Below are 27,216 nucleotides of genomic sequence, written 5' to 3'. Positions count from 1 at the left end.
GTTTTACTTATCTGATGTTAAGTTCATAATCAAGAGATAGTTATACAACATTGCGGTTATAGTAATACAACTTGTTACGATGATGGCTCTGTTAGTGATAATCTAAGGCCCTTTAGTTAAAGTATCTTACAAAATGCTGCCTTCTGAAGGACCAGGCAACTGATAAAATCATCATCAGTATCACCATCGTCTTCCATTTTCCTACTTGAACTAATTATTTACAATTCATTTTTTAGCAATTTTCTTAGCAATTTTGGAAATAGTATAAATTTGCAATGTACAGCAAGTAAAAACATAGCAATTATCAAGACCTCGCAAATTCAGTAACAGTAAACTACTTTTGAGAAGATTGAACAGATTTGATCCCTTCATAAGCAGGAAAGGAAAAAACTATATAATCAACGACCAAGCAAAAAATTACAAAAGCACAGAACACAGCTCAGAGGTTATATTTAAAATTAAACAAATAAACATTGACATTCTAAATCCCAATTTCGAATTCAGCGTATCCTTTTCGCTAGTTTGTGCCTACCCCACCAAATTAATTGTTCAGAAACTCTATTACTGAGATACAGGAGACTCGTGTGAAAAGTATCCTGCATGCCTGTGGTACTCGCTGAAATTAAAGAAAAAACTATTTATTTTATTTACCAGGCTTAAAACATAACATCTCATTTCATAAAACGTGGTAAAATTTTAGTAATTAATCCCAGCTGAAACGAACTCGCTCACAATTTTCAGGCTCGATCGTTTCAATGCCAACAACAAAATTTGATCACGTCACATGGCACAAGAAAATTAATTCTTCCTCCCGCATGAAGCTGGCTAATCGAGGCTGGGATAGAAAAAAAAAGAATTGCAAATATCGTGGTAAATGAAATTGTAACTAAATTAGAACACTAGCAGTAAAAGAAGCAAAAGGTAACAGCCTTAGCATTATGGAAGGATTTAAAATATTAAATATAACTGACATTGTAAAGACTAGTAAATTTAAAGAGAAAGTTAAAAAATGTACAATGCTAGCGCTATTGCATTACATTGATAATTAAATTTTAAAGTACTCGTTATTTTCTAAGATAACTTCCATGGCCCTTGATTTAAGTTTCTTTTGAAAAGTAAATTTGCGCAAATTCCGGTAATCTAAGGGTAGTGAGTTCCAGCCTAATGGTTCAATTCTAAGAATCGAATTTGTCACTTTTTCGAGATTGGAATGTTCACGTGTTTAATCACTGCCACAGTAGCGGAGTTTATCCCTACTTGTAGGGGTACCATGAAGGTAATACACATAGAATGAACTACAGTTTCTAACTTTGATTGTAGTGGAATAGACACAGCAATTGCTGGTATCCCCGCGAAAGCAGACCCTTCTTTCACTTTGTCCATCCGCAACACTGGGATGACCTCCTTCCAACCAACCAGGAAAGTGAGCGCCACAATGTCTTCTGGGTGGACATGTTAAAGCCATTCTTGTACCTGCTGCGCCTTCAAATCGAAACCAACCAGAACCAAGTCCATTATCACTCTGCAAGGTCTTACTTACGTACGTCACCTTTCTGTCAGGATTGTCCAGCCTTGCGTAGTTTTGGCATTCTATGAGACAGGACATAGACACTAAGGTCACTGGCCATCTAAAAAACAACTGATGGATGGATGGATGGATGGATGGATGGATGGATGGATGGATGGATGGATGGATGGATGGATGGATGGATGGATGGATGGATGGATGGATGGATGGATGAATGGATGGATGGATGGATGGATGGATGGATGGATGGATGGATGGATGGATGGATGGATGGATGGATCTTAACGGAATTTAGGTTAATAGGATCAAGACGGAGAGTAGCGGCGATCGAAGGAAATGTGACAGTGCGTTTGAATGGTGCAGTGTTGGAACAGGTGCATTCCTTTAAATGCCTTGGTGTATTGACCAAAATTTATCTTTGGATTCCCATATTGCTAGTATTAGGAGAAAAGTAACTCGCAACGTAGGTATTCTAACAAAGGTTAGACATGTCTTAAACAGGCTTAATTTAATTGACATTTATAGGTCATTAATTGAATTATACTTTACCTATTGTTGCATTGTTTGGGACTCTATAGGTGATACCAAAATTAACAGTTTTCAGAAACTTCAAAACCGTGTGGCACGGATTATAACTGGTGCTTCAATTTTAACACGATTAAGCCATGTTCTTGATCAACTAGGCTGGTTGAATTTAGCTGGACAGAGACAACATCAAAAGGTCATAATGATGTTTAAAATAATCAATGGCCTGACGCCGTCATCTTTGTCTGACATGTTTTTAGGTTCGATTTGTAATAGGAGCACTCGGATTTTTTTTTCGAGTATGCCTGTGTCACTTTCTAGAATAATACAGCATTCTCAATAATTTTAATATTAACGAACGATTATAACAATAATTATTCTTAGCATTTACAAACATATTGGAACTCCCTAGACTGCTCCCTGAAACTTTCTGAATCCGTATCTGTTTTTAAATGTAAACTCAACAAAGAACTCTATAACTCTTAAGTACTTAAGTAATGCCTCACTATGTCCAACAGTATTTTTTGAAAATAGTTTTTATATCCTTTCGATTCTTTTCGATTCTTTGGTTACATTGTGCATTGTATCTTTTGTTTTTTTTGATTAGTTCATTGTCTTTGAAAAGCCTCTCGGGCAAAGTCAATCAAGTATGTTGTGGATGTTTCCTTTATAGACTGAGGCGGTCTAGATAGCCAGATACTGAAACATCACTATTTTCCTTTTACAAAAAAACAAAAGCGCAGTTAGCAGAAGCCTACACATTACATCATAACAATTAGATGGGTTTTCTTGTTATGGAACAAAGTTTGCGATTGTGAGATGAAATGCAAACGACGTTGTTTCTGGATACGAAGTCCGTAGCCCTGATACTTTTATTTTCCTTCGTTTGCAAAACATCTAAGAATAACTGGTAAACTTGTAACTGAAGTACTTGACTGAAATGGTGGGCCAGAGAAGACAAGTAAAGGCAAATTTACAAGCTGCTTTTGGTTTTATGATGATGCAATCTGTTTTTTTCTCGCTGATATATCAGCCTCTTTGTGTTTGGAATTTTAAACTACTGTCGAACCTCCGTTAACGGACACCTCCCGTAGGCGGACACTTGGTCAGCTACACACAAACTATATTTTTTAATCTCCTATAAGGAGACACCTCTTTTAAGCGGACGCTTTTTTGGCAAGATTGGTGTCCGTTTACGGGAGGCTTGACTGTAATATTTTGCCAAGGAAAACCGTGCATTTCCTTTATGACCGAATTTTTGAGGCCATTAAGGCTATTCGAATAAATTTTAACTAAGAAGGACAGTTGGGTAAGTGACTCTGATTGAACAAAAACAGGACTACTACCTTTAATATTATCCCCCCCCCCCCCCCCTCGAAAAAAATGGACGCTTTGGCTTTATGCTTTATGGGAAATATAAAGCAACTATCTTCAAGTAACTGCAGAGTATTACTCGCCATTAATAATGTCCACTTTAAATGATGTAAAGGAATTGTAAAGAGTCTTACCTTCAGGCTTGCAGCTATTCTTTCCATCCCCCACGTATCCAGGGTTACAAGAACAGTTGTATGAACCAACAATGTTTGTGCAGTTAGCAAGGCTTGGGAGGCAGTCATGAGATCCTTGAGTGCATTCATCGATATCTGAAAAAATCAACAGAGAGTCACTGATCACATTATTGCTTGTGTTAATTTACACCGATAGTTTCTTTGATTTCCCAACGGTGGTCACAGGAAAGAAAATAAAAACTTGTTTCCTAGATCAAGTTGAACTTAGATTTCAATAGTAAGGTCCCCCGGTTACACCGTCAGGTAGAAAATAGTTACGTAGACAGAAACTCTATCTACATGTATGTATATCTTTCTCTTGTCCGAGCGTCAGGTGTTTCAATTAGAGAGTTTTGTGTAAGCCCCTAGATGAGCTTATTAAGCTCTTGGGGCAAACATGTATATTTTAATATCTTTAATTAAAAACATACAAAAACTACCTTCACAAGTATTTCCAAAATGTCGATATCCAACCGGACAGATGCATTCGTATGATCCTTCAGTGTTATTGCATGTGACATTCAACGGACAGGAAGAGCTCGCCGAGCATTCATCTATATCTGGAAGGGAAAGATTGATGACCACATACAGTTATTTAATTATTATTTACTTTTGGAAGATATGGCTCCAATGGTGGACTCTAACGGTCCATCTAAACGGTTAGCCTGTAGTTTTAAGGTACTTATTTAGACCTAGCCACTTTCTCATGACAACTAGCTAAGTACAGTGTCGCCTATTTTTTAGTGTCACTGCGAATAGCTAAAAGACGAATTTGTTTCAATGGAATCGTTAAAATAATGGTTGGGTTTTGTTAACAGTTAGCTTACTAGTTCACAGAAACTACTGTTAATTATGTTTGGCTGTGAATGGCTAGCATGCAAGTGGATTGCAACTTGAAAAAATACTTTGTTCTTCCTTAGAGAAAAACCTTAATATTTTCGTTCCGGTGTTGTAAGAGCGATTACACGTTACAAATAAGGGTCTTTGCCGAATATTTGAACAGTTTTGACCAAAATACAGTACAATATACGTGACAGTGCCCCCTTAGTCCAAACATCTTAGTTGGTGTTTACGTGTGAAAACTCGCACCAATGCGAGTTTGATACCGGTATGACATAGTGATTTCATACTGTTTACATGAAAGCTAGGACACTTCCTGTCGTCCGACGTAATTGTGGCGCCATGATTATTGGATTGGATACCAAAGACTGCGCATGCACTACCTGTTCCAGACTCCCAGGAGAGTGATTTCATGCTAGAGCGAACAGCCGCAACGCGTTTACATTACATCGGAATAAGTTTTCATACTGGAATGAAAATCTCGCTCCGCCACAGTTACCTGGGTGAACTCGCACCGGTATGACTCGCTCCGTTATGAGATTTTGTGCTGATATCATGTAAACGGATACAGATCCACAAGAATGAACTGGAGTGACCTTGAACGGGAATGAAAGTCGCGACGGTATCATGCAAACAGCCCTTAGTTCAATTAACCGTTAACCTAAAAAATCGCCCACGCTTTGAGCTCCCTTTGCGTACCCTAAATGTAGGCATTGTACTGTTTTGTATAGCCACGTGTTGAGGTACCAGCGCGCTTGGTAACAGATGCGTGCTCGTGGTTACGATAATAAACATCGGTATCAGGGTTCTTGTTTTTAAAACTACGAAGTACGCTTCTCAAGCTTGCAAAAGCGTGATAAGTAGGGAAATTACTTTCAGAAGATAATGCAAGCTGTAGATAACGAAAAGTTATCCATACCTTGACACGAATATGGACAATATTTCACGGCGTCGTTTTATGGTCTAGAAGAACATAGACCAGGAAAAACTGAATGCCGTCGATTTTTTCTTTTTTTTTTTTACAATACAGAGATTTAGAATCGGCAAATGGCATGGCAAGTGGTAAACGTCATATTTGCGTTTAAGTTTCCTTGAAAAAAAAAATGAGTAAATAAAAATAGGTCTGACCTTTCATCTTAACACAAAACTACTCAGTTTACTGAAAAACTGAAAACAGCGACCGGCAAATGAAGGACAAACATAGTCACGTGGTCATTTCTGCCGTTTGTCGTAAAAATAATTGTAAATCTCTTTAATAACATCGAAAAGTACGACCGAAATTGGCTCATTTTACGTTGAGAATGTGCGCACGCGAATCGGAAGTCATTTTTGTTGTCTGTACTCTTACAGACAATAGCTAAGAGCCAATCAATGCGCGGACATTTTGACATTTATTGTAAAATTGTTATTTGACACAAATGATTTCTTTGTTCGCCTTATTACAGACACTGTCGTGACCACCAATGCTACCAATATGGGTCACCCTGCAAAGCTAATCTTATCTAAGCTAAGCTAACGAAGAACAAACACCAATCAACACACTGAACCTTTGTAAAAAGCTAGCTACTTGCACCTTACAGATGATAATTGACTACATCAAAAATATCCTAGCTATAGCAGTTGGACTCACTCCTTTTTACAATTGCACTAATTTCATTAAGGTTTAGTGCAATTATTCTCAGTCACTTTGGTAGCTCATCAGTCGGCCACAGTCAGTATAATATCAAGCGAGTTGGTCGGTTAAAGTTGGAACAAAAGTAAGAATTCCATTAATGTTGTAGCATTTGGCGTTGACATCACAGACAGAGCAGGAAATATTGCAATCGTTAAAGGAAACCTCAACTCTTGAAATAAATTAATGTTAAATTGTTGAATAATAATAATACAATTCAATTTCAAATTTCGTTGGAAAACATGGAAATAATATTTCTTTGACGGACAAAACAGAATTTGATTATCGCCTATTTTTCATCTTAAATTTCCCGGGCACTGCCATCTTGGATTTCATGACGTAATACGTTTGCTCAATTGTTTCACACAAAAGAGCTTTTGCTTACTGACAATAGCGGCAACCGTGTGCCGTCATGGAATCCAAAATGGCGGCGCCCGGGAAATTTAAAAACGAAAATAGGTGATAATCATGTCTAATTTTTGGTACACTTGAATGTCAATTTGTTGTCGGGGTTGGGGTTCCCTAGAACACACGTTTGTCAGACAGTACAATTGCGAGTTCCTCTGGAATACGAGGGCAGCAAAATACTTTTTAACCCAGATAGCTTACCCTCTTCACAATGGTGACCACTGAATCCCTTGGGACAAACGCAACGATATCCTTTTTCTGTAAAACCTGACTGGCAAATACCGTTGTTCTTGCATAGCATCTTCCCACAGGCATTCTGAAAAACAGAAGAAATAAAGAACGAGAAAACTATAGTGCGTAAACAATGCAACGGACTACAGATCATTCCGAAGTTTTTATTGAGTTCAGTGGTCAGAACAGAATTTCCTGCTGGCACTTACAACACTTTTAAAGTTTTAGAGTGTTATTTTGTCGTCAAAGACGTCAGGGGCTCCGATCAAACAGCCACTCTTTTCGCCCGTTGACTTCCATCAACTATCTCATCTTTTATAGTTTTGCGCCTGCCCACAGGAGCTCTAAAGTGAGGGAGAATGTCGTTTTGAAGTCTACTAGCGAAAGGTGTGGAATGGTTCGTCAGCTGTTAATTTCCTGAACCGTAAAACTCCATCTTTGAATTTTGTCACTTTTCTTACACGTTTCAAAAATTTCATCCGCCATTAATTACCCCAGGCACGTATTCCAGTGGCTAAAGCAAGCTGCTTTACATGAAATAAGTAAAGAGGCCCTCTCAACTTTAGAGTCCGTCGCGTGCTACAGGCTTTTGACTATAAGCTCCTTATTGTTCTACTTGCGCGTTTAGTTTCACACACCCCCCAATTTTCTGAGCACGTGCTTATTACTTCGCAAACGTGCTTCCCAACATATTACACTGCTTCACACGCGGATATAGTGCGCACGATTTAATATCCCAAGGCATGTTCTTTGCGTGCTAAAGCTCGCTTGAAAGTTAACGGTTTTTCTGACGGTACTTAACAACTTCTTATTAGCAAAGGTTTGATTTGCCGGCGTTAGTAAACGCTTATAATCAGACATTACACAGGGCAAGTTTGGATTCGTAATGGTTAAATTCCATGGTACCTCACCTTTGCACCTTGGTAGAAGTAGGATGTATCATCCTTGAACTCGCTGTTGTGCTCCAAATGAGTGGAGTTGCTCAACTCACAACTGTGTTTTACTTTTCCATTTTCTGGATTCTTTTTAAAGTTAAAGCTCAGGCAATTGGGCTCCTGGTAACACATCAGCTCACAGAGATCCATGTCCAGGATGTCGATGACTTTTATCGTGTGATTCAACAATCGTTTGTTCGCAAATAAGAAGGAGGCTGGAAACTCCATGGAGCGAAATTCTCATGAAAAAATAAATGAAAATGTTTTCCTAAATTTTAATGGGAAGGACTGTTTAAGGTGGCCATTGGTGACCTTCAGATTCAGTGACTACGAGAACAATATTGAGCACGCGGGTACTACTTTTTAAATAAAGTTCACGACTTCACGTACTTTAGATAAGCACTTGTCAGACCAGTCTTGTTTCAAGGATGTCCTTATCTGCCCGAAAACAACGGCGAAGAAGTGATAGTTTAAAGAGCGTGATACGGTTTAAAATATGAAAGTCGTGCTCGTGCTCAATCTTAAGTCGTTGTCAGATCTGAAGGTCCATACTAAAGGGTCAGTGTCACCTATTTTTAGTATAACTATGAATAGCCAAAAAAACGTGTTTGTTTTTTAATAGAATCGTTAAAATCATGGTAGCCTATCTAACCCTACTTGTGCACAGAAATTACTTTTAATTATATTTGGCTGTAGATGTCTAGAATGCAAATGGATTGCAACTTGAAATTTGCCTTTCCTGTGTCTTTAATAGAGGTCGCTGAAAATTGATGTTCGTTGTTAAAGGAGAAGGAATTTAGGGCGAATACCAGTTCAGCGACTCTTGTAAGCATTCACGTGGAGTGTTCTTTGATGTCACGCTTATCCAAGGAGTGCGTTAATGCTTGCAGTATGTCCACAGTGGTTAGGAAAAATTGTGTACAGAGACGTGGTGAACAGAAAGCGATGTCAAGGATTACAGCAGTAGTGGTATCAAGTCTAAAAGAGTCAAATATATGAAGTGCCTGGTTTGTGTCCTTCACATAGATGAAAAGACTTCTGACAAAAGGAGCCAAGACTTCATTCGGATAGGCTGAAATGTTTTCCGTGAGGCAACTGCAGGCAGGAACTATGGGTCGTACAGGGTTGTTGGGCTTGTGTATCTTCGTCAGGAGATAAAATCGAGATGTACGAGGTGTGTTAACAACGAAATGCTTGGCTGAAGGTGGTAGCACGCACGTGGCAATCATATCATTGACCGTGGATTTCTTTTTTTGTTAATATTCCGGTAGGGGATCGGCGCTGAGTCGTTCGTAAAATCTGTGGTCGGACAGCTGTCTACGGGCCTACTGGATGTAAAGAGGACGTGACCAAACGACAACAGCTCCTCCTTTGTGAGCTGGTTTGATTAGCACGTCCGCTCCTCGTCTGAGAGCACGTAAAGCCTCCCTCTCAGGGTGTGACAGATTGGCGTACGGGTGTGTAAGTGTTTTCCTGTTTTGTTTTGGTTTTGTTTGTTTTTTTTAATGCAGTGAGTTAACAAATCTGTGACAGCGGTCAATGAAATGATCAACCCCTGAGAATTTGCCATCGGGAGGAGTCCATTTAGATATCTTCGCAAAGTGGTCCGACTCATCACCTGGTTCATTGCATGTTTCGCTGTTGGCTTGATCGTGAAACTGAGCCTTGAGTCGCACACGGCGGTAGAATTTCTTGCAATCGGCCTTCACTTAGTATTCGTCAACCTTGTTGTTTAAAGGACAAATGTTAAGCCTTTACTGAGGACCGATTTTTCGGCTTCCGTAAGTGGGAGGTGTTCGAGGATAGTAACAACAATCTTCTTGTCTGGTAGTTGATCTTGTGTAGTGGTATTCCGGACGGATGCAATCTCATTACTAAGAAAAGCAAATTTCTGGTCTTTGTGCAGCTTCATCGCAGAACATAAACAAGAGTTCATTTCTGAAATTAATCGTCTCCCCTGTTGGTAACTTGCGGTTGTACGGGTGTTGCGTAATTGATCCGAAAACGCATCAAAAGAACGGAAAGACCTTTTTGGATAACCTGCAGGTTTTGAACCGTTGTTTGCATCAAACGTCGGGAGCACGAGTTGGTAATCCTGTTAAAACGCTTGTTGCGACGGCCGCCTGTCGCAGGAAGAAAGTTGATTCGGAATCCCTTCGGAATTAATCTCTTATGCAGACAACGGTCAGTGAAGACGATCTGGCTTGAGACTCTAGTCTTCTTGAAGGTGGAAAAGGCCGACGTTTTAGAAAGGGGTATGGATTCCGTTGGAAGAAAGCGGAAACTGTGGTTGAGGCTACGGCATATTTCCGTAACGGTTTTCCTGATGCTAGGCATCGATAAAGTTGGTGAGTCGCATCAAATAGTCGATTATAATGCACGGTAATAGGAAAGTGAAAGGTCTGGATTCAACACTGAGATGTAGCAGGTAGATTCAAAATTATAATGAACGGTGAAAGGAAAGTTCCTTGGAGATGCGTGACACTTGAAAGTGTTTACGGATAGGATTGATATAAAAACTAAATATCAAAAAGTGTTAAAAATTGTTTTGAAAAAAAACAGAGACGTTTCGGGTATATAACCCGTCTTCAGTGTGGAGAAAACCGTTGAAATACGCTACTGGATACACTTTGTGCTTTGTGCTTTGGAGAAAGTTGCTTTGGAATAAATGACCTTTCCCTGCTGTTTTCACACAGACTGTGGCTAAATTATTGGAAGTAGTCATGCAAAATCATGGTGGAAAATTATTTGCGCTGATTGTATTGCCGAGCAGGTACATATTTGTACGGAATTCTTGTTGTTTGCAACTCAGTGGAAATTGCTTACTTTTTTTCTACAAGGTATGGTGAATTAGTTGCGGAAGAAGGAATGGTATGTTAATCACTCGTCGCTCCCAAGTCGCTCCAGAGTCGAACTTTGATAAATTAGTAAGGTTTGGCAAATGGGCGAAGCGGCGTCTGGAACGGGCATTAAAGTGCTACTACGATCAAATTGTCGAATACCTTTTATTTGCAGTTGATTGGTAGTTTATGTCCTAAAGTACATGATTTCCAAGTTATATCCTCATTTGATGAAGGAAAATGCAATTTTTTTGCGCTCAAACTCTACGAATTTTCATCCGCCATTGAACCGCCATGTTCCTGCGGCCTGGTTACCAAAGGCAGATGGTGTCCAATGACAACAGAGGCCGGGTCACCCGGGAAAAACAAGTGACGTCAAACTCTCAACTCGAAGCGCAGGCGAGCCATACGAGGCTAAATTCTCATACGGTTTCGAACACTTTTTCGAAAAATGTTTCGTTCTTTCAATGGTGGGAAGTCGCTTTGTTGTTCAGTGTGTTACGAAAAATTGTTGCGTGACTGTATGCTAATTTAGTCTAGAATATTCTCGCATATTTAATTAGTTTTGCATCATAGTGACTAAGCAGTTTCTGAAGCCGTTTACGTGTGATCCTGTAAATAGATTTATATTGTAATGTTACTTTATTTAGTTGCGCCGGAAAGTTCTAGAATCTTACGCTCATTAGTATATAAGGAAATCGGTTTAGCTTTTAGAGAGGTTGTTGTTTATGAGAAGAGAGTACGTGTTTATCGTAGTGTGACAAAGGTCACGTGTAGAGTTTGGCAGAGGCCGTGTTTATTGAAGTGTGACAGAGGTCGCGTGTATATTTGGCAGAGGCCGTGTTTATTCAAGTGTGACAGAGGTCGAACTGTAATTTACAAGCCTAGCGTGTGCTTGGTGTGAAGTTTTGTGTTGAATTTGCTACGCTCATTTGGAATAAATAACCTTGTTGTTGTTCCGACAACCCTGCGTTCTGTTTAGACTACGAACTATTCGCCACTCACAAAACGAACTCGTAACATTGGGGGCCTGTCGCTGGAGAGTGGAATTCAAGGAACTGTTTGTTGTCTACCGATAACCAGGAAAGGATCGCAACTCGGAAGGAAGTAACTGTGCCGTGGAAACAAGTGGTAGCAAGTGAAAGAGCCTTGGAATTCTAACGCTGTCAGATGGAGAAACTTATGCAACTTGGTAAAGAGTTTGGACTGGAAGGTGAAAAGCTATTCGAATTTGTGCGTGAACAACAGAAGTTGGAAGAAGAGAAAGAAGAAAAACAAAGACGTGAGGAAGAAGAGAGAGCAGAAAAACAAAGGCAGTTAGTAAAGGAGCAGAAGCTTGAGGAAGAAGAGAGGGAAGAGAGACGCAGACGCCCGAATGAAGAAAGGGAAGCGAGACGTCAGGAAAGAGAAATTAGGAAATTACAACATGAAGCTGACCTCATGAGACAGAAGGAAATTGCTGAGGCCGCTAAGAGAGAACATGAGTTGGAACTTGCTAGGTTAGCAGCAACGAATGGTGATGGTCGTACCGCAGAGAGAGATGATAGAGCTAAAGCGCCGAAACTTCCAGCGTTCGTGGATGGTAAAGATGATTTGGACGCATATTTGCAGAGGTTCGAGAGATTTGCAGATACAGCCAAGTGGCATAGAACTGGATGGGCATCAAAGCTCAGTGCTCTGTTGTCTGGACGGGCACTCGAAGTGTACTCACGCCTATCTGAAGAAGCAGCTAGAGATTACGGTAAAGTCAAGATTGCGCTGATGAAGAGATATGATCTCACAGAAGACGGCTATCGTCGTAAATTCAGAGCGTCTAAGCCGGAAGTTGACGAAAGTCCGGACCAGTTTATCGTGCGACTGGACAGGTACCTGTTACGGTGGCTAGAGCTTTCGGATACTGAGCGAACCTTTGACGGTCTAAAGGACTTGATAGTGAAAGAACAGTTTATTGACTCCTGCCCTAAGGATTTGGCCATTCACCTACGAGAAAGGGCACCTGAAACCCTAGCACAGATTGCGAAGATCGCTGACCAGTACTTAGAGGCCCATGGTAAGCATTTGTTTTGCCCAGTGAGCAGAGAGCCGGTATTACCGCCTGAGAGGGAGGAAGCCAAGAACACACAGTCTAATTCAACAGCCCTCCAGTGCTTTAGGTGTAACGCTCGTGGTCATAGAGCCGCCAACTGCCCAACCATAGGAAAAAGGTGTTTTCTGTGTGGCAAGCAAGGACACGAAGCTAGAAACTGTCGATCAGGTGGACGGAGATCAGGAGGACAAAGTAAGGATGGTAACCCTGTGCAACGTGGTCAAGTGAGCGCCAGTTGCCTAGTTCAGCAGACTGAGAGTAAACCCACAGCGGAAGAAGTTAAGTCCTGTATTAAAGATGAGAAGCTGCTGTTAGCCTGTGGTAAGAAGATTCCATTATTGAGTAGCGCCTGTGTTGAACCTTTGTCTGGAGTGAGAAGTAAAATGCCTGTAGTGAAAGGTAGAGTTGGAGAGAAGTCTGTTGATGTCCTGAGAGACACTGGCTGTAGCGGAATAGTAGTAAAGAAGGATCTTGTGTCTGAGGATCAGTTCACTGGCGACTTTAATGTTATGCTGCTCATCGACAACACGGCAAGGAAAGTGCCCATTGCAAAGATTGACGTTGATACACCTTATCTCAAGGGCCAAGTGGAAGCGCAGTGTCTTCCCGATGCTGTTTATGATTTAATTGTTGGTAATGTACCAGGCGCGAGAGCTGCTGACGACCCGGATCCGAGCTGGCAAGATCATGTGCAAGAGGCGTGTGCTGTAACCACGAGAGGTCAAGCAAAGAAGGCCGGAGAACGTATCCCATTGAAGGTACCGAGTACTAAAGAAAGTCCTGTAGTTGATAGAGAAAAGCTCAAACAAATGCAAAATGATGACGAGAGCTTACAAAAATATTGGGAGCGAAATGATGTAGTTGTGAGAGGCCAGGCTGAGATTTCATTTGAAGTGAAAGGTGGAGTTTTGTACCGCGTCTACAAACACCCTTACGTGAATAGTGGTAAACCCCTGAAGCAAGTTATGGTTCCTGTGCAGCTGAGAAGTCGGATCATGGAACTAGCTCACGGATCGCTCATGGGAGGTCACATGGGAATAAAGAAGACGGCTGATAAGATTCAAAGCGCATTCTATTGGCCAGGTATTCAAGGGGACGTGACTCGTTACTGCAAGTCATGTGATGTATGTCAGAAGACGGTTAACAAGGGTTCTGTACCGAAGGTTCCCCTGGAGAAGATGCCATTAATTGACAAGCCGTTCAAGAGAGTAGCAATCGATCTGGTTGGGCCTATTGGCCCCCCGAGTGAAGACGGTCATAGATACATATTGACATTGGTCGACTTTGCAACCCGTTATCCTGAAGCTGTCCCACTCAAAAACATTGATACGGAGACTGTGGCGGAAGCGTTGGTGGATATCTTCAGTCGTTTAGGAGTGCCTGAAGAGATCTTGAGTGACCTCGGCACGCAATTTGTATCTGAGTGTATGAAGGAAGTGACACGGTTGTTGAGCATTAAACAGCTCACTACGACTCCTTATCACCCTATGTGTAATGGCCTGACGGAGAAGTTTAATGGAACCATGAAGAGTATGTTAAAGAGGTTGTGCAGCGAGCAGCCGAGACAGTGGAATCGTTATATCAACGCTTTATTGTTTGCGTATCGTGAAGTTCCTCAGGAGTCTACTGGTTTTTCGCCGTTTGAGTTGCTGTATGGAAGAGCTGTCAGAGGGCCGATGTTTATTCTTAAAGAGCTCTGGACGAAAGAGTTGGAGGAACCTGAAGTAAAGAACAGCTACCAGTATGTGTTTGAGCTACGTGAGAAGCTGGAAGATACTCTCAAGCTTGCGCATACTGAACTTCAGAAAGCACAGCACAAAGGCAAGCATTACTACGATCGTAAGGCTAAAGTCAGAAGGTTTGCACAAGGAGATAAAGTATTAATACTGCTACCGACCGACCATAACAAGCTTCTAATGCAGTGGAAAGGTCCATTTGAGGTCAGTGCAGTAGTGGGTCTCAACGATTATAAAGTGTGTGTCAAAGGAAAGGAGAGAGTTTACCATGCCAACCTACTAAAGAAGTATTTTGAACGAGAGGATTCTGTACCCGTTGGAGCAGTGGCTGTCGAAGTGAACGCTGACACTAGTAAGAGCGGACATGCTAAAAGTGAAGCAGAAGAAGTTGATCCTGTGGATGGTGTTGATTTTTTAGAAATTGGTGGATATGTTGCTAAAGAGTCGATCAAAGATGTGGCTACTGGAGATAACCTTACTGAGGAGCAGATTATCTGAGCAGAGTAGAGGAATAACTTTAGAGACATTGGACTACCTCCTCTCTTTGCACTACTTAATTAATTTTTCGTCGTTAGTAGAAATTTAAGAAATTTCTTCTCAAGAGGGGGTTAAGTTACGAAAAATTGTTGCGTGACTGTATGCTAATTTAGTCTAGAATATTCTCGCATATTTAATTAGTTTTGCATCATAGTGACTAAGCAGTTTCTGAAGCCGTTTACGTGTGATCCTGTAAATAGATTTATATTGTAATGTTACTTTATTTAGTTGCGCCGGAAAGTTCTAGAATCTTACGCTCATTAGTATATAAGGAAATCGGTTTAGCTTTTAGAGAGGTTGTTGTTTATGAGAAGAGAGTACGTGTTTATCGTAGTGTGACAAAGGTCACGTGTAGAGTTTGGCAGAGGCCGTGTTTATTGAAGTGTGACAGAGGTCGCGTGTATATTTGGCAGAGGCCGTGTTTATTCAAGTGTGACAGAGGTCGAACTGTAATTTACAAGCCTAGCGTGTGCTTGGTGTGAAGTTTTGTGTTGAATTTGCTACGCTCATTTGGAATAAATAACCTTGTTGTTGTTCCGACAACCCTGCGTTCTGTTTAGACTACGAACTATTCGCCACTCAGAAAACGAACTCGTAACACAGTGGTATAGCAACTGCTCTAATCGAGCGGCAGGAATAGCACTGCATGCGAGTCCGGCCGACAGAACGAGAGATGTGTGGGTCCAGTTTGTTGTCTTGCACGTTTTGCTATTTTCTAGGTTTAGTTGGAGGGACACTCGGGCATTCCACCCAAGTCAGTGAACACAAATTAAACCTGGATCTGTTAAAAAGGGTAAGCGATCAGGAGATCGTGAACCTGAAAAAAATCTCACAAGGAGAAGGAGCGGCAAAAGGTAAGCTTATGTCATGAGTGGGCGAAATGTGTGAATATTGCTTTTATCTTTGGTGATTCCTCGATACCTTGTTCAGCACCCATACAAATAGCAGGCACAAATTTTTATACACATTTTATATTGCGTTTCTAAAGTACTAAACTTTGATTGAACGAGTAAATAATGTAAGTGCAACTAGCTCCCGGAACTAGCTTTTCCCTCCAAAGCATTTCCAGAACATCTCAGTGCGATAAGAGTAAGCTTGTTTTTACTTTGCTTGTGCAAATTAAGCTTGTGGCAAAAACTGTGCAAACAAACGCGAAGAAAAACACTTTAATTATCCATTTTCACTCAGCCTTGGATAAGGTGGTCATTGGCGTTTACAAAATGAAATATTTGCTTGCGAATAGGATTTTTATGTTTTTCCCGGACAATCTAATGTTAAATGATCTTGTTGCGTTACGGGGTGCGTGACAACATCCGGGCATGTGCCGAGAGGTCATGGGGGTAAATCAAAGGATGCCCCCTCTAGGGGCATGCGGTACTACTACACAGTCAATTGCTGTCGCGTCATTCAATTCTTTGACTCGCTGGGGAAAGAGTGTTTTTCCCCTCCCAACCCTTCCCTGTTTTGTCCTCTCAGCAGTGCTCTGGGTTGTTGTTTTGCAGTTTCGTTTTTGAGTGCCCTCACCTTTACTGGGCCAGAAAAATATTTCATTTTGTTCCTTGAAAATTTATCATGATCTCAAAACAATAATTTTATTAAAGCGGCTATGGGCCTTTGTTCATAGCCATTTAATTCCAATATTGATGTGTTCTGATATTGTGTTTGGGCCCAGCAAACAAGCTTCAGGATATGCAGCACTGATTTAAGGTAGATGGGAGGAAGGGATAAAACATAAAGGGTACTTCTTTCTTTTAAGTAGTTTCCTGGAAGAAATAGTTTGAATTTTTGGTTTAAGGAAGGTTTTAAGAAAACCTCACATTCAGTTGTTTCTTATCAATAAGATTGAATTGGTAATGTATTTTAAATTTTGATTTATTTTTCAGACGCTGAGTTGCAACAACTTCAAAACCCAGCTCTTACTATTAAATACAGGCCAAAACAAGCCTTGCAGAGCACAACATGTGAAAAATATGGACAGCCAAGAGAAGGCCAAAGCTCCTCCTTAACTAGCAGTTGAAGAGCACTGACCTTTCTCAAGGGCTTTTCTTGATCTTTTGTCCTCAACCACCAGTTGACAAATAGAATCAATAAAAAAAACTTTTTTCTCTCCATTCATCATGCCTCCTCTTTGTAACTCTTTCCATTACATAGGCTTCTGTTTTAGGGACTGGTCAGAAATTAGTGGGGAGGGAGGTAGTGAGGTGGAGATTTTAAATTGAGCAATGAAAACGATGTGACCCTCCATAGCGATGCAAATGAAATTTCATGACCCTCCCCCTGAACAGGTTGTACAATGTAGCTCAAATACAAGAAAAAGAAAACAAGAATAGAGGCAAACTGTTAGAATAGAGGCAAACTGCTCTTCTTGCCCCAACATAATCCAAATCATCTATAGAGCCCATTGGCATCATATACCTCGATTATGCTAGACATTTCCTTTACATTAATACTTAATACTTGTCTTGCTTTTGTTAAATAATGACTTAAATTAACAAATTTTATTTTGTCTTTTATATATGACTCGCTCTTCCTGTCATACTATAAATTATGATCACAAGTGCATAAATTTATGTGACCCTCTGTTTTTCACTGCTTATTTTTTCATGACCCTCCATCCATTTAATCACCACAGATTGTCATCATAGTAATCCGCCAAGGTGCCAGACTTTAAACCCACCTGTACAATTATGTCCATCTCCAGTAAATCCTGCTTTACATGTACAGTTATGCGATCCCTCAGTATTCGTGCACTCAGCATTACCATGGCAATTGTGATTTCCTGTTGTGCACTCGTTAACATCTAGATAGAGAAAACCAAAAGATAAATTTACTTTTAAATCAGGGAAATTGATAGCCATTATATTGCTATATTGATACCTTGATAGCGTTATATGGCAAAATAATAGTGAGACTGTTATATGTTAACAATGGCATGAGCTCCATTCAATACACAACGTCTTTCCAGTTATGTAACGGAAAAAAGTAATTGGGAGTATATCAAATTAAGACGCACTAAAGGACTCGTTAGAATCTAAAACCTCAATTCCCTTTTTTCGTCATGGAAAAGAGGACGAGGGCCAAATAACGTTGAGGGTTGTCGAATATAACACCATCCGTACGGTTTGACAAAATTTTACGGTCTCAAAACACACCATAAAGGCACTTTTCGGTCCGTATATGGTCCGTAAATTGCATTTTTTTAAGGATAATTAGAATATTTCCACGTCTTATCTATGTGACGGGCCTATACGGTCTGACGATCCGCACGGTTTGTACGGATCGAAAAGACACTTTTCGGTCCGGAGACGGTCCAAAAATTGCATCTCACATAGGAAATGCAGAAAATTTTCACGTCATATCTGAGAAAGGGGCGGATCAAGTACAGTTAATGTGTCCAGCAGTGTTCATACAGATTACATTTCCGTTGCAGTTGTGGATGCCTTTGTTGCATTCATCAATATCTAGGTTATTCGAGTACAATAAAGGAGACGTAAAATGATCAGGCAAGAATGAAACTGGACTGCCGTTATAAAAGTAACAGAAAAAAAACCTAAACACAAACGTATCTTGGAAAACAAGACAACAAATTATACCTGAACATAAGTGACCATCCCCACTGTAACCCGCGTTACAAGTACAGTTAAAGTGTCCAGCAGTATTCATACAGGTTGCATTTTTGTTGCAGTCGTGGATGCCATTGCTGCATTCATCGATATCTAGATTATTTGAGCATAATAGAGAAGACGTAAAATGATCAGGCAAGGATGAAACTGAACTGGGTTTATGAAAGGAAAAATAAAATGACCTTAACACCAACGAACATATTGGAAAACAAGACAAATTATACCTAAACATAAGCGACCATCCCCACTGTAACCCGAGTTACAAGTACAGTTAAAGTGTCCAGCAGTGTTCATACAGGTTGCGTTTCCGTTGCAGTCGTGGATGCCGTTGCTGCATTCATCGATATCTAGATTATTCGAGCATAATAAAGGAGACGTAAAATGATGAGGCAAGAATGAAACTGAACTTGCTTTATGAAGCGAACGGGAAAATGACTTAAACAAAAACGTACATCTTGGAAAACAAGACAACAAATTATACCTGAACATAAGTGACCATCCCCACTGTAACCCGAGTTACAAGTACAATTAAAGTGTCCAGCAGTGTTCATACAGGTTGCATTTCCGTTGCAGTTGTGGATGCCGTTGTTGCATTCATCTATATCTAGAGAATTGGGGAATTATCTTGGATGAGTACACTGATAAGGCAAGGATGAAATTGAACAGGTTAAATTATAGGCAAATTATAGCTCAGTAAATGGGCTGAATAAACTTATAGTATTTACCTTTTTCACAATTTTCTCCTGTAAATCCGGATGCACATACACAGAGGTACTTTTTGTTAGTGTAGCCAAACAGGCACTTGGCGTTGTTGATGCAAGGTTTGATGATCGAACAAAGATTCTAATAAGAAAAATAAACGCATTTGTAATACACCGCTTCTATCCCCTCAAGCTAGGTCACAATATCAAATTTAAACTGACGAACAAGGCACATAGCACTCAGTTGGTTAAAATTTCTTGATAAAGGAAGTCTGCGTAAAATAAATATTTTGTTAAAAGCTACTATAAATAAAAATGCGGGGGAAAATTGAAACGTGAAAGCAAACAAGCGTCAATCACATGACTAACCAATAAAGGCGCCAGAAAAGCTTATATATTGAAATTATTCAGGCAAAGCTGAATAATTTTAAAATAGAATTTCAATACAACAAAAGGAGTACGATGTCCCTGCCATTTTATGTTTTTTTTTTTTATTTTGTGTAGTGTTTTGGATCTTTTAGTATTTCAGTAAAGAAATAACTTTTTTTTTTTTCATAAGATAGCTAGAAAACTGGAGGTGAAGAGTATAAGCTGAAGCCTTATATCTCAACAAGGCGCTGTAGCAGACCCCCTTGGATGGTTTTTAAACAATTTACCGCTCAAAAATTAAGTATTCATTTTGATTTGAATGTCAGTACTGGGGTGCTTTCCATTTGTCAGAACTGGCCAGCCAGACTGGCTCGTCTGATTCATAAATGGAGTCTATCATTGTTTGAACGGCTTATTTCTTGAATTATTCAAAATGGCACCTACTGAGATCTAGTGTGTCATTTTGAACCAATTAAAAAGTGTACCGGAACTGTCGTTCGAATTAGAGCGTTCCGTTTGCAAAATAAATGAACTGGCTGGACAGTTCTGACTAATGAAAAACACCCTTAGTATCGACGCTTTTTTTATACCTAAGTCCGCTAAATCAGTGATTTTCCCTACAAGTTGAATCGCTTTGCTTTTGAGCAAAGTTCACTTCTTACATGATCTAACCCGTTTGTTGAACATGTCTGGTCTCAGGAAGTTTTTGTCCTTGGAGCAGGATTATGAGTTGTTAAACCTGCTGCAATTAGTCAATCAAAAGTTCAGTTTAGTCCAGTTTGAATTAGTAATGTCAAAAACCCCGTTATTTTCAAACGCATAACTACTTATTTATTTTTTCAGATCAACAATTCATACCTCAGTGGCTCCATATGTCCAGCCAGGCCTCCTTATAACGTCTTCCGGATGCTGGAAGTGTTCCGAATTACTCAACTCACAAATTATTTTGTTATCAATTGGTGGTCCAATGTTGACTGAAACGCAGTCACTTTCCATAAGGCAATGATGTTCACATAATCGGAACTTGTTTTCAATGGTCAGATTCAAAATTATGTGACCTTCCAGGTAAAAGCCATGCTGAGGTGGCAGAAATTTGATAGTTCGACAGCTCCCTACGAAAAAAATAAAGTTCTTAGTCATAAACATCGTTATAATTAATGATGTAATAGTAGGTGGCTGTTTTAAGCCTACCTCAGATTGAACAGTTGATTTGATTTGATTGTAAATCTGAAACTTGATTAAATAAAATAAAATGAAAAATCAAGGATGAAAAAAAATTATTTCAAAGGGAGAAAGAAAGAAAGATCGAAGGGATTTCTAACTTAAAGCTAAGGCTTTGTGATTGGCCTTTTTCGTTATGTGGTGTGATGTTCGCGTGATTAGGATCAGGGTCCAAACAAAATCTCTCGTTATATTTTACGACGGCACGAATTCATATTTATTACAATGCATTTAGCTATTAAAAGCCATCACACGTTTTACAGGCATCCTTGAGGTTTTACGGGCTTTCTCTCCACAGCTGCTCAGTTTAAAGTTGCGTAAATAACTGCGAAGGTCTTTCTTCTATTTAATCTTTCACCCGCAGTTCAGACATGTATTTCATATAGCCATAGTCATAGTAATATTTTTGTCAACCGGGGTCGCAAGAAGAAACGTGAACATGAAATTTAACTTACTACGGATTTACTCATAGTTTCTTGAATGCGAAAACTATGAACCATATTCATCGATTTCTTCACCCTCAGTTTGTTCCTAACCAGAGATAAGACATTTTCTATCCCAGGCCTTTATTTTCTTATCCTTGATATTCGGCTAGAGTGCGCAACATCGAAAAAACTGCTGCTCTTTTAAAATTGGCGCGAAACAACACGCGCTCTTTGGTTAATTTAGTTATTTAAGTCATTCCGCATATCATGCCATTCCACAAACTCATTCGCTTTTATCCTCACCGGGTTGGTGAACCAGCAGTATGTAAGACAGAAAAATCGTCATGATTAAAGATTTTATCTAAAAAAACGAGTGATAATGGGAATCGAAAGTTTAAGTGCCAGGATAAAACAATTTAGATTAACATTCACACTTGGTCACACATGAAACCTCAAATTTTGCACTCTGCCTAAACTAAAATTCTCGCTCAAAAATCCATTTGACTTTTTGCATGTTAAGACATTGATAGCTTAGCGGAATCTTTTCCCAATGAATTGCATTAAAAGAGAAAGAGAATAATATTTAGCTTCCATAATCAGTAACGATTTTATGAACGTTGTGTATGCATGCGCACTGATAGTTTAACGGCCAGGCAAGTTAACGGAACGTTCGAGAAGCAGGCGTCTGTCGGTCTCACGTCTTAGACGATGACATAAAAACAGCTAATGACGTTTTGAATTAGCAACAACTTAAAACTCGTTTTCTTACCTTGCTGGGCATCAGTTTTGTATTGTAACCAAGCTCCCCAAAGAGAACAGAGGAATAGGAAATCAAAAACGGAGAGGTAACAACCTGCCATACTTGAATAGAAAAAAAAAAATAGAATAAATTAAATGAGAAATTTAAAAGCACCAACAAGAAACCGATAAAGATATATGCTGTATTCATCATTCCAGCTATGAAAAACTCTTTGAGTTCCTACAGAAAGAATACTTGGAGGTACCTTTTCCGTCCCCACAGAAAATTTATTTCAAGTGAAGTTTCGTTTTCACGTGAAAGAGAAATGAACTAAAATTTAAGAATGCTAGCGCTTCTTCGACAAATTATCCACAAAAATTTGTTTACATTTGTCTGTAAAGCGAACCAGCCGTGAACTGCTACTAAAAATAGTTCGCGGAAAAAAAATATAGGGAAATGTATTGAAAGTTCAAAACACGACTGGACGCTTTCTGGCACAGCTACATTTCTCCAATTTTTTTTTCTGAAAATTCTTTTCTTAGTGCCAAAAGTTTCCAATTTCTGAATTTTTCAGAAGCGATGTTTTATGAAAATTATTTCACATCGGATTTCTAAACAAACACTGGTATTTCAAGCCTGATTGCCTACTCGTCAAAATGGCGTCGAAAACCGTGATCAGGCCTATTTGTTAAGGCTAGTCACAGGTTTCACGGGTGTCTCCACGGAAATCTTGCGTACGCGCGCTTCTTTCGATTAAACCACGGAAAACTATAAAGCTTATTGAACGAAAATTGTAAAAATCTTAAGGTTTTTAATTTTTTGGGTAAATACGCGCTCAGAGGCCTGCAAACTCAACATGAGCGACACGTCAAGGAAATAGTCTTTTGAATTTTGTAAAAGCCCGACACACTTAAAGGCATTAATATCTGATTAACATTTTGGCCAAATTACGTTTATTTAAAGATGCGGAATTCGCGTAAAAGCAAAAGCCGTGTTTTCGGCTTTGAAACATTTTCAGCGTTTTCACACGACATTAAAATTATTGTCAACGCGCTCATGCCGCCGGCCAATCAAACACAAAGAATCATTCCCGGCGGAGTTCTATTACAAAACAATAATTTTAACTCACGCAAAAGCATCCAGCGTTTAAAGCGATATCGTAACGGCAAAAGTTACGTCTGGTGCGATAACGCCACCGGCTAAATCAATGCATCCATCGGTTCTGCGAGCTGAAATTTGCTGCCAATTTTTGAGCCAGTCAAAAGCAGCAAAAGTGGCTAGATCGTCGCCGACATCTTGAAATTCGGACTCCGAAGGAGAAGCGCTGGTGTTGGAATCTCCACTATCTGGTAGTTCGTCAATGAATTCCTCAGCTGCCGAGGCAGTTATTTTTCATTCGACTCACCTCGATATCTTTCGACGAGGATGGTTTTGAAACAGCATCGAGCTGGTTGTACCACAAATCTTTACCGCTCGCTACCAGCTGAAGTTTATTTTGTTTTCGTTCAACGGTTAGACTTTGACCTTGTTCGTCTCCTTTAGCCCCGGGTTTTTTTTTTTTACCATGTTTGTCTTCTTTACCCAAGGCGACTTTTCTTGCTTCCCTCTCTTCAATGAAACACTGTCTCACTGTAAAATTTAGTATAAAGCGTCCTCACATGCGATGAACACGATGTAAGCAAATTTGCCGGCAATTCGAGATTGCGGGTAAACTTTGCCGCGCAAAACGTCAACACAGCCCCTTATCAATTGAATTATGACATACTCACTCGTTCATCACGATTCCTACAAAACTTTATTTCCAGATAGCTCGCGTTCTTTTCAAGATTTCAAACTACCGTTTTCATTAAACCCTGCATCCCTTTCTTGTTTCCTGTTTGGTAAACAACACACTCACCGCGGAAATAATTTTTTAAACACGGTTAATTCATACGGCCTCGAAATAGCGATCGAAACATAACCAAACATATGTTTTCCAGGTAAAGGTTACCGTATACCTTGAGAGGTGTTTCGCGTCCAAGCGAGGTAGCGCGTTCGGTTTAAACTATAGTTATACTTAAACCCCTATATCAAATTAAAGCGTATAGAGCTGGCTATAACGCTATACCAAAAATATTGAAATAAAATGAATTGCCGAATTTTTCACGACCTCTAAATGCGACCGTCCGAATACCTTTTGAAAGCTACAAGTCAAAGCGAATTTTTTTATCGCTAATTTAATTTGCTCCTCAGTTTCCAGACCCAAAGGGCTTTAAAAAAGTGTGTGCGTTTTGCCATACTTAATTGCAGTGAAAAGTTACAGAACATTTTTTGAAATAGGATTTTAAAAAAAATGTGGAGCGATCGTACAAAAATCGCTTTCGGACAAAAAAATATTTCGAAAGAAAAATTCGCAGAAACGTATTTGTTTTTTTATATGTTAAACGAGCTACTGTCTAAATTTGAAGGCAAACGAACAAATTCCCTTTGAGTTTTAGCTCTTTAAAATATCCCCTTCGAGTGAAATCAATTGATTCGAGACAACAGCGCTAAAAATTCGACAATTTATCTTATTTCAAAATTCTTGGTATAGTGTAATAGCCACCTCTATAAGCTTTAATTTGATATAGAGCTTAAGAATCGACAGTTTAAACCAGACGCGCTTCATAGCTTGGGCGCGAGACGCCTCTAAAGGTACCTATACGGTAACCTTGAAGTATTAGTTGAAGGAAGTAGAATATTTTCAATAAATTTCGCCGGGTTGTAGATTTTACCAAGTTAGTGTTTGCAGACTGTTTAGATCTCCCACAATTTCAGATATCTCAGGCTATGCGGATTTTTCGGTTATACGGTCATTTGTCGGTCATACGGTCATTTGGTGGAAAATCCGTTCGAAAGATACCACCCGTCTCAATCAGAAATTCGGATTAAATTGTGAAGAAAACCAAGCGTTATCTTTAACAAAAGGTCATCTGAGGACAAATGCGTCGGTAAAAAGGGCGGAAAAAGGCCCGCCAGCATTTCGAAAAGCCAACAACAGCTCGTAGATTCGGGGAATAGTATTCTGTTCCCTAAAACTTTCAGCTAAAGAATACGAACGGATCAAGCTGCGTCAACTTGTAAAATTTACGGTTTGGAGGACGTAAATTGATGCGAGGTTTTTTAAAGGAAACAACATTTTCACTATTTTTGGTTGGGTGCTATGGGTTTTACGCTAGACGGAGGAAAAAGTCTGGTGCGAAGACGCCACCGGATAAATCAATACATCCGTCGGTTCTGCAAGCTGAACTTCGCTGCAAATTGTTGAGCCGATCAAAAACAGCGATAGTGGCTGGATCGTCGCCGGCATCTTTGAATTCGGACTCCGAAGGAGAAGCGCTGGTGTCGGAATCTCCACTATCTGGTAGTTCGTCAATGAATTCCTCAGCTGCCGAGGCAGTTATTTTTCATTCGACTCACCCCGATATCTTTACCGCTCGCTGCCGGCTGTCTCACTGTAAACATTTAGTATAAAACGTCATGACATGCGATGAACACGATGTAAGCAAATTTGCGGGTAATTCGAGATCGCGGGTAAAATTTGCCGCCTAAAAAGTCAACACAGCACCGCATAAAATGGATTATAGCATCCTCACTCGTTCATCGCAATTCCTACAAAACTTTCTTTTCCAGATAGCTTGCGTTCTTTTGAAGATTTTTAACTATCGTTTTCAACAAACCCTGCATCCCTTTCACCACGAAAAACATTTTAAAACATGGTTAATTCATACTGCCTTGAAAGAACGATCGAAAGGCAACGCAACCTGTAATGTTTTCTAGCATAATGTATTAGTTATGGGAAGTAGAATATTTTCAATAAATTGCGCCGGGCTGTAGATTTTATTGAGGTAGTTTTGGTAGACTGTTTAGATCTACCATTAATTGATTTTCTCAAACAATGTGGCTTTGTCGGTTATACGGGTGCGTCCAAGAGTTCATTTGGGTGGAATATCCGTTCGAACGATATCACCCGTCTTGGTCAGAAATTCGGATTAAATTGTGAAAAAAAAAAAAAAAAAAAAAACGCGTTATCTTTAACGAAAGGTCACCTGAAACTTTGGCAATGCTGAAAAACTAATCCCATTTTTGTTCGGAGGACAAATACGTCAGTAGAAGTGCGGAAAAAGACCCGATAGCATTTCGAAAAGCAAGCAACAGCTCGTAAATTTCGGGAATAGTATTCTGTTCTTTAACATTTTCAGCTAAAGAATACGAACGGATCAAGCTGCGTCAACTTGTGAAAATTTACGTCTTGGAGATCGTAAAATGATGCGAGATTTTTAAGGAAACAACATTTTAACTATTTGTGGTTGGGTGCTTTGGATTTTATGCTAAACGGAGGAAATTGTCCCTACACAAACTTACATTTTGCAATCAAATACGAGATTTCGTACTTCTACTTCTACTCTTCTAAACAAGCGAAATACGTCGAAATCGGAAGACAAATGTACACTGACATGGGCCAAAATTGTGCTGGACTAGTTTGACACGAAGCTTCTCGTCTCTACTTGGTTTTATTGAAGGACACGATGAACCATGTAATTTTTTCATAAGAGAGCAATCCTTTTATTCATTGTGGTTGCCAAAACTTCCGTAATACGGCATAAAATATTTTCATTTTGTTTCCGTTAATAAGTCTGGCGTATCGTTGGCCAGAAATAAAAAGCAATGAGTTCACGAACTGGGAAAATCGTTTAATGCTCGAACTTCTTTGTTTGGCAATAACAAAATTTCCTTTTGAAACTCCGTTCGACTTATCTCTGTTAAAGACCAAGAAAATAAAGTTCACTAACGGCGGCCGAACGTGTTTCAATGGCTACATTATTATCATTATCAATTCTATTTTACCTTTCTGAGCATCTGAGTAGTACTGCAGCCACACTTCCCAGGAAAGAGCAGATCAACAAACTCGAACTGAGACGATCTTTATAATGGCCCTTAACAATGATTCACGGCGAGAACTAGAAAGATATGGATTGGAAGTGGCAGGTGAGTATTGATCATGATTGGATGGATAAAGTTGTCATTCGTCTGGGAATGACAAAATTAAATAAAGGCACCAAACCACTTTCTCATCTATTATTGATTACACTAACGTAAGCACTTATACCAATTTTTTCTTCCTTGATGATTTCTATCAGAAGGAAAATAAGAGAAGGAAAAAGGGAGATATGTGGAAGACGTATATATTATGCTTGACTAAAACAAAGATCCCTTACACAATTGTACTGAAAG

At 39.6% G+C, this 27,216-nt stretch overlaps 3 protein-coding genes across 3 annotated transcripts; 2 read left to right on the top strand and 1 right to left on the bottom strand.

The window, feature by feature from the left end:
• Positions 1-26,922, bottom strand: LOC146454169 (uncharacterized). The gene is made up of 13 exons (XM_085095748.1): positions 26,830-26,922; positions 21,994-22,085; positions 20,437-20,690; positions 19,234-19,351; positions 18,990-19,112; positions 18,733-18,855; positions 18,479-18,601; positions 17,563-17,685; positions 7,663-7,925; positions 6,722-6,836; positions 4,041-4,160; positions 3,562-3,696; positions 1-1,590 (listed from the first exon to the last, which is right to left on the bottom strand). Exons 2-13 carry the CDS (start codon positions 22,082-22,084, stop codon positions 1,223-1,225), a joined length of 1,956 nt encoding a protein of 651 aa, XP_084951874.1. The 5' UTR covers position 22,085; positions 26,830-26,922; the 3' UTR covers positions 1-1,222.
• On the top strand, positions 11,027-14,846 carry LOC146454171 (uncharacterized). The gene has a single exon (XM_085095801.1). It carries the CDS (start codon positions 11,697-11,699, stop codon positions 14,844-14,846), a length of 3,150 nt encoding a protein of 1,049 aa, XP_084951927.1. The 5' UTR covers positions 11,027-11,696.
• Positions 15,492-17,203, top strand: LOC146454170 (uncharacterized). The gene is made up of 2 exons (XM_085095796.1): positions 15,492-15,739; positions 16,769-17,203. The coding sequence occupies exons 1-2, from the start codon at positions 15,532-15,534 to the stop codon at positions 16,900-16,902; spliced, it is 342 nt and encodes a 113-aa protein (XP_084951922.1). The 5' UTR covers positions 15,492-15,531; the 3' UTR covers positions 16,903-17,203.
• Positions 26,923-27,216: the final 294 nt, after the last annotated feature.

Source organism: Pavona decussata, unplaced genomic scaffold (genome assembly GCF_977016875.1).
Source record: "Pavona decussata unplaced genomic scaffold, jaPavDecu1.1 SCAFFOLD_313, whole genome shotgun sequence".
NCBI lineage: Eukaryota > Metazoa > Cnidaria > Anthozoa > Scleractinia > Agariciidae > Pavona > Pavona decussata.
This window is presented reverse-complemented; position numbering and strand designations above follow the sequence as displayed.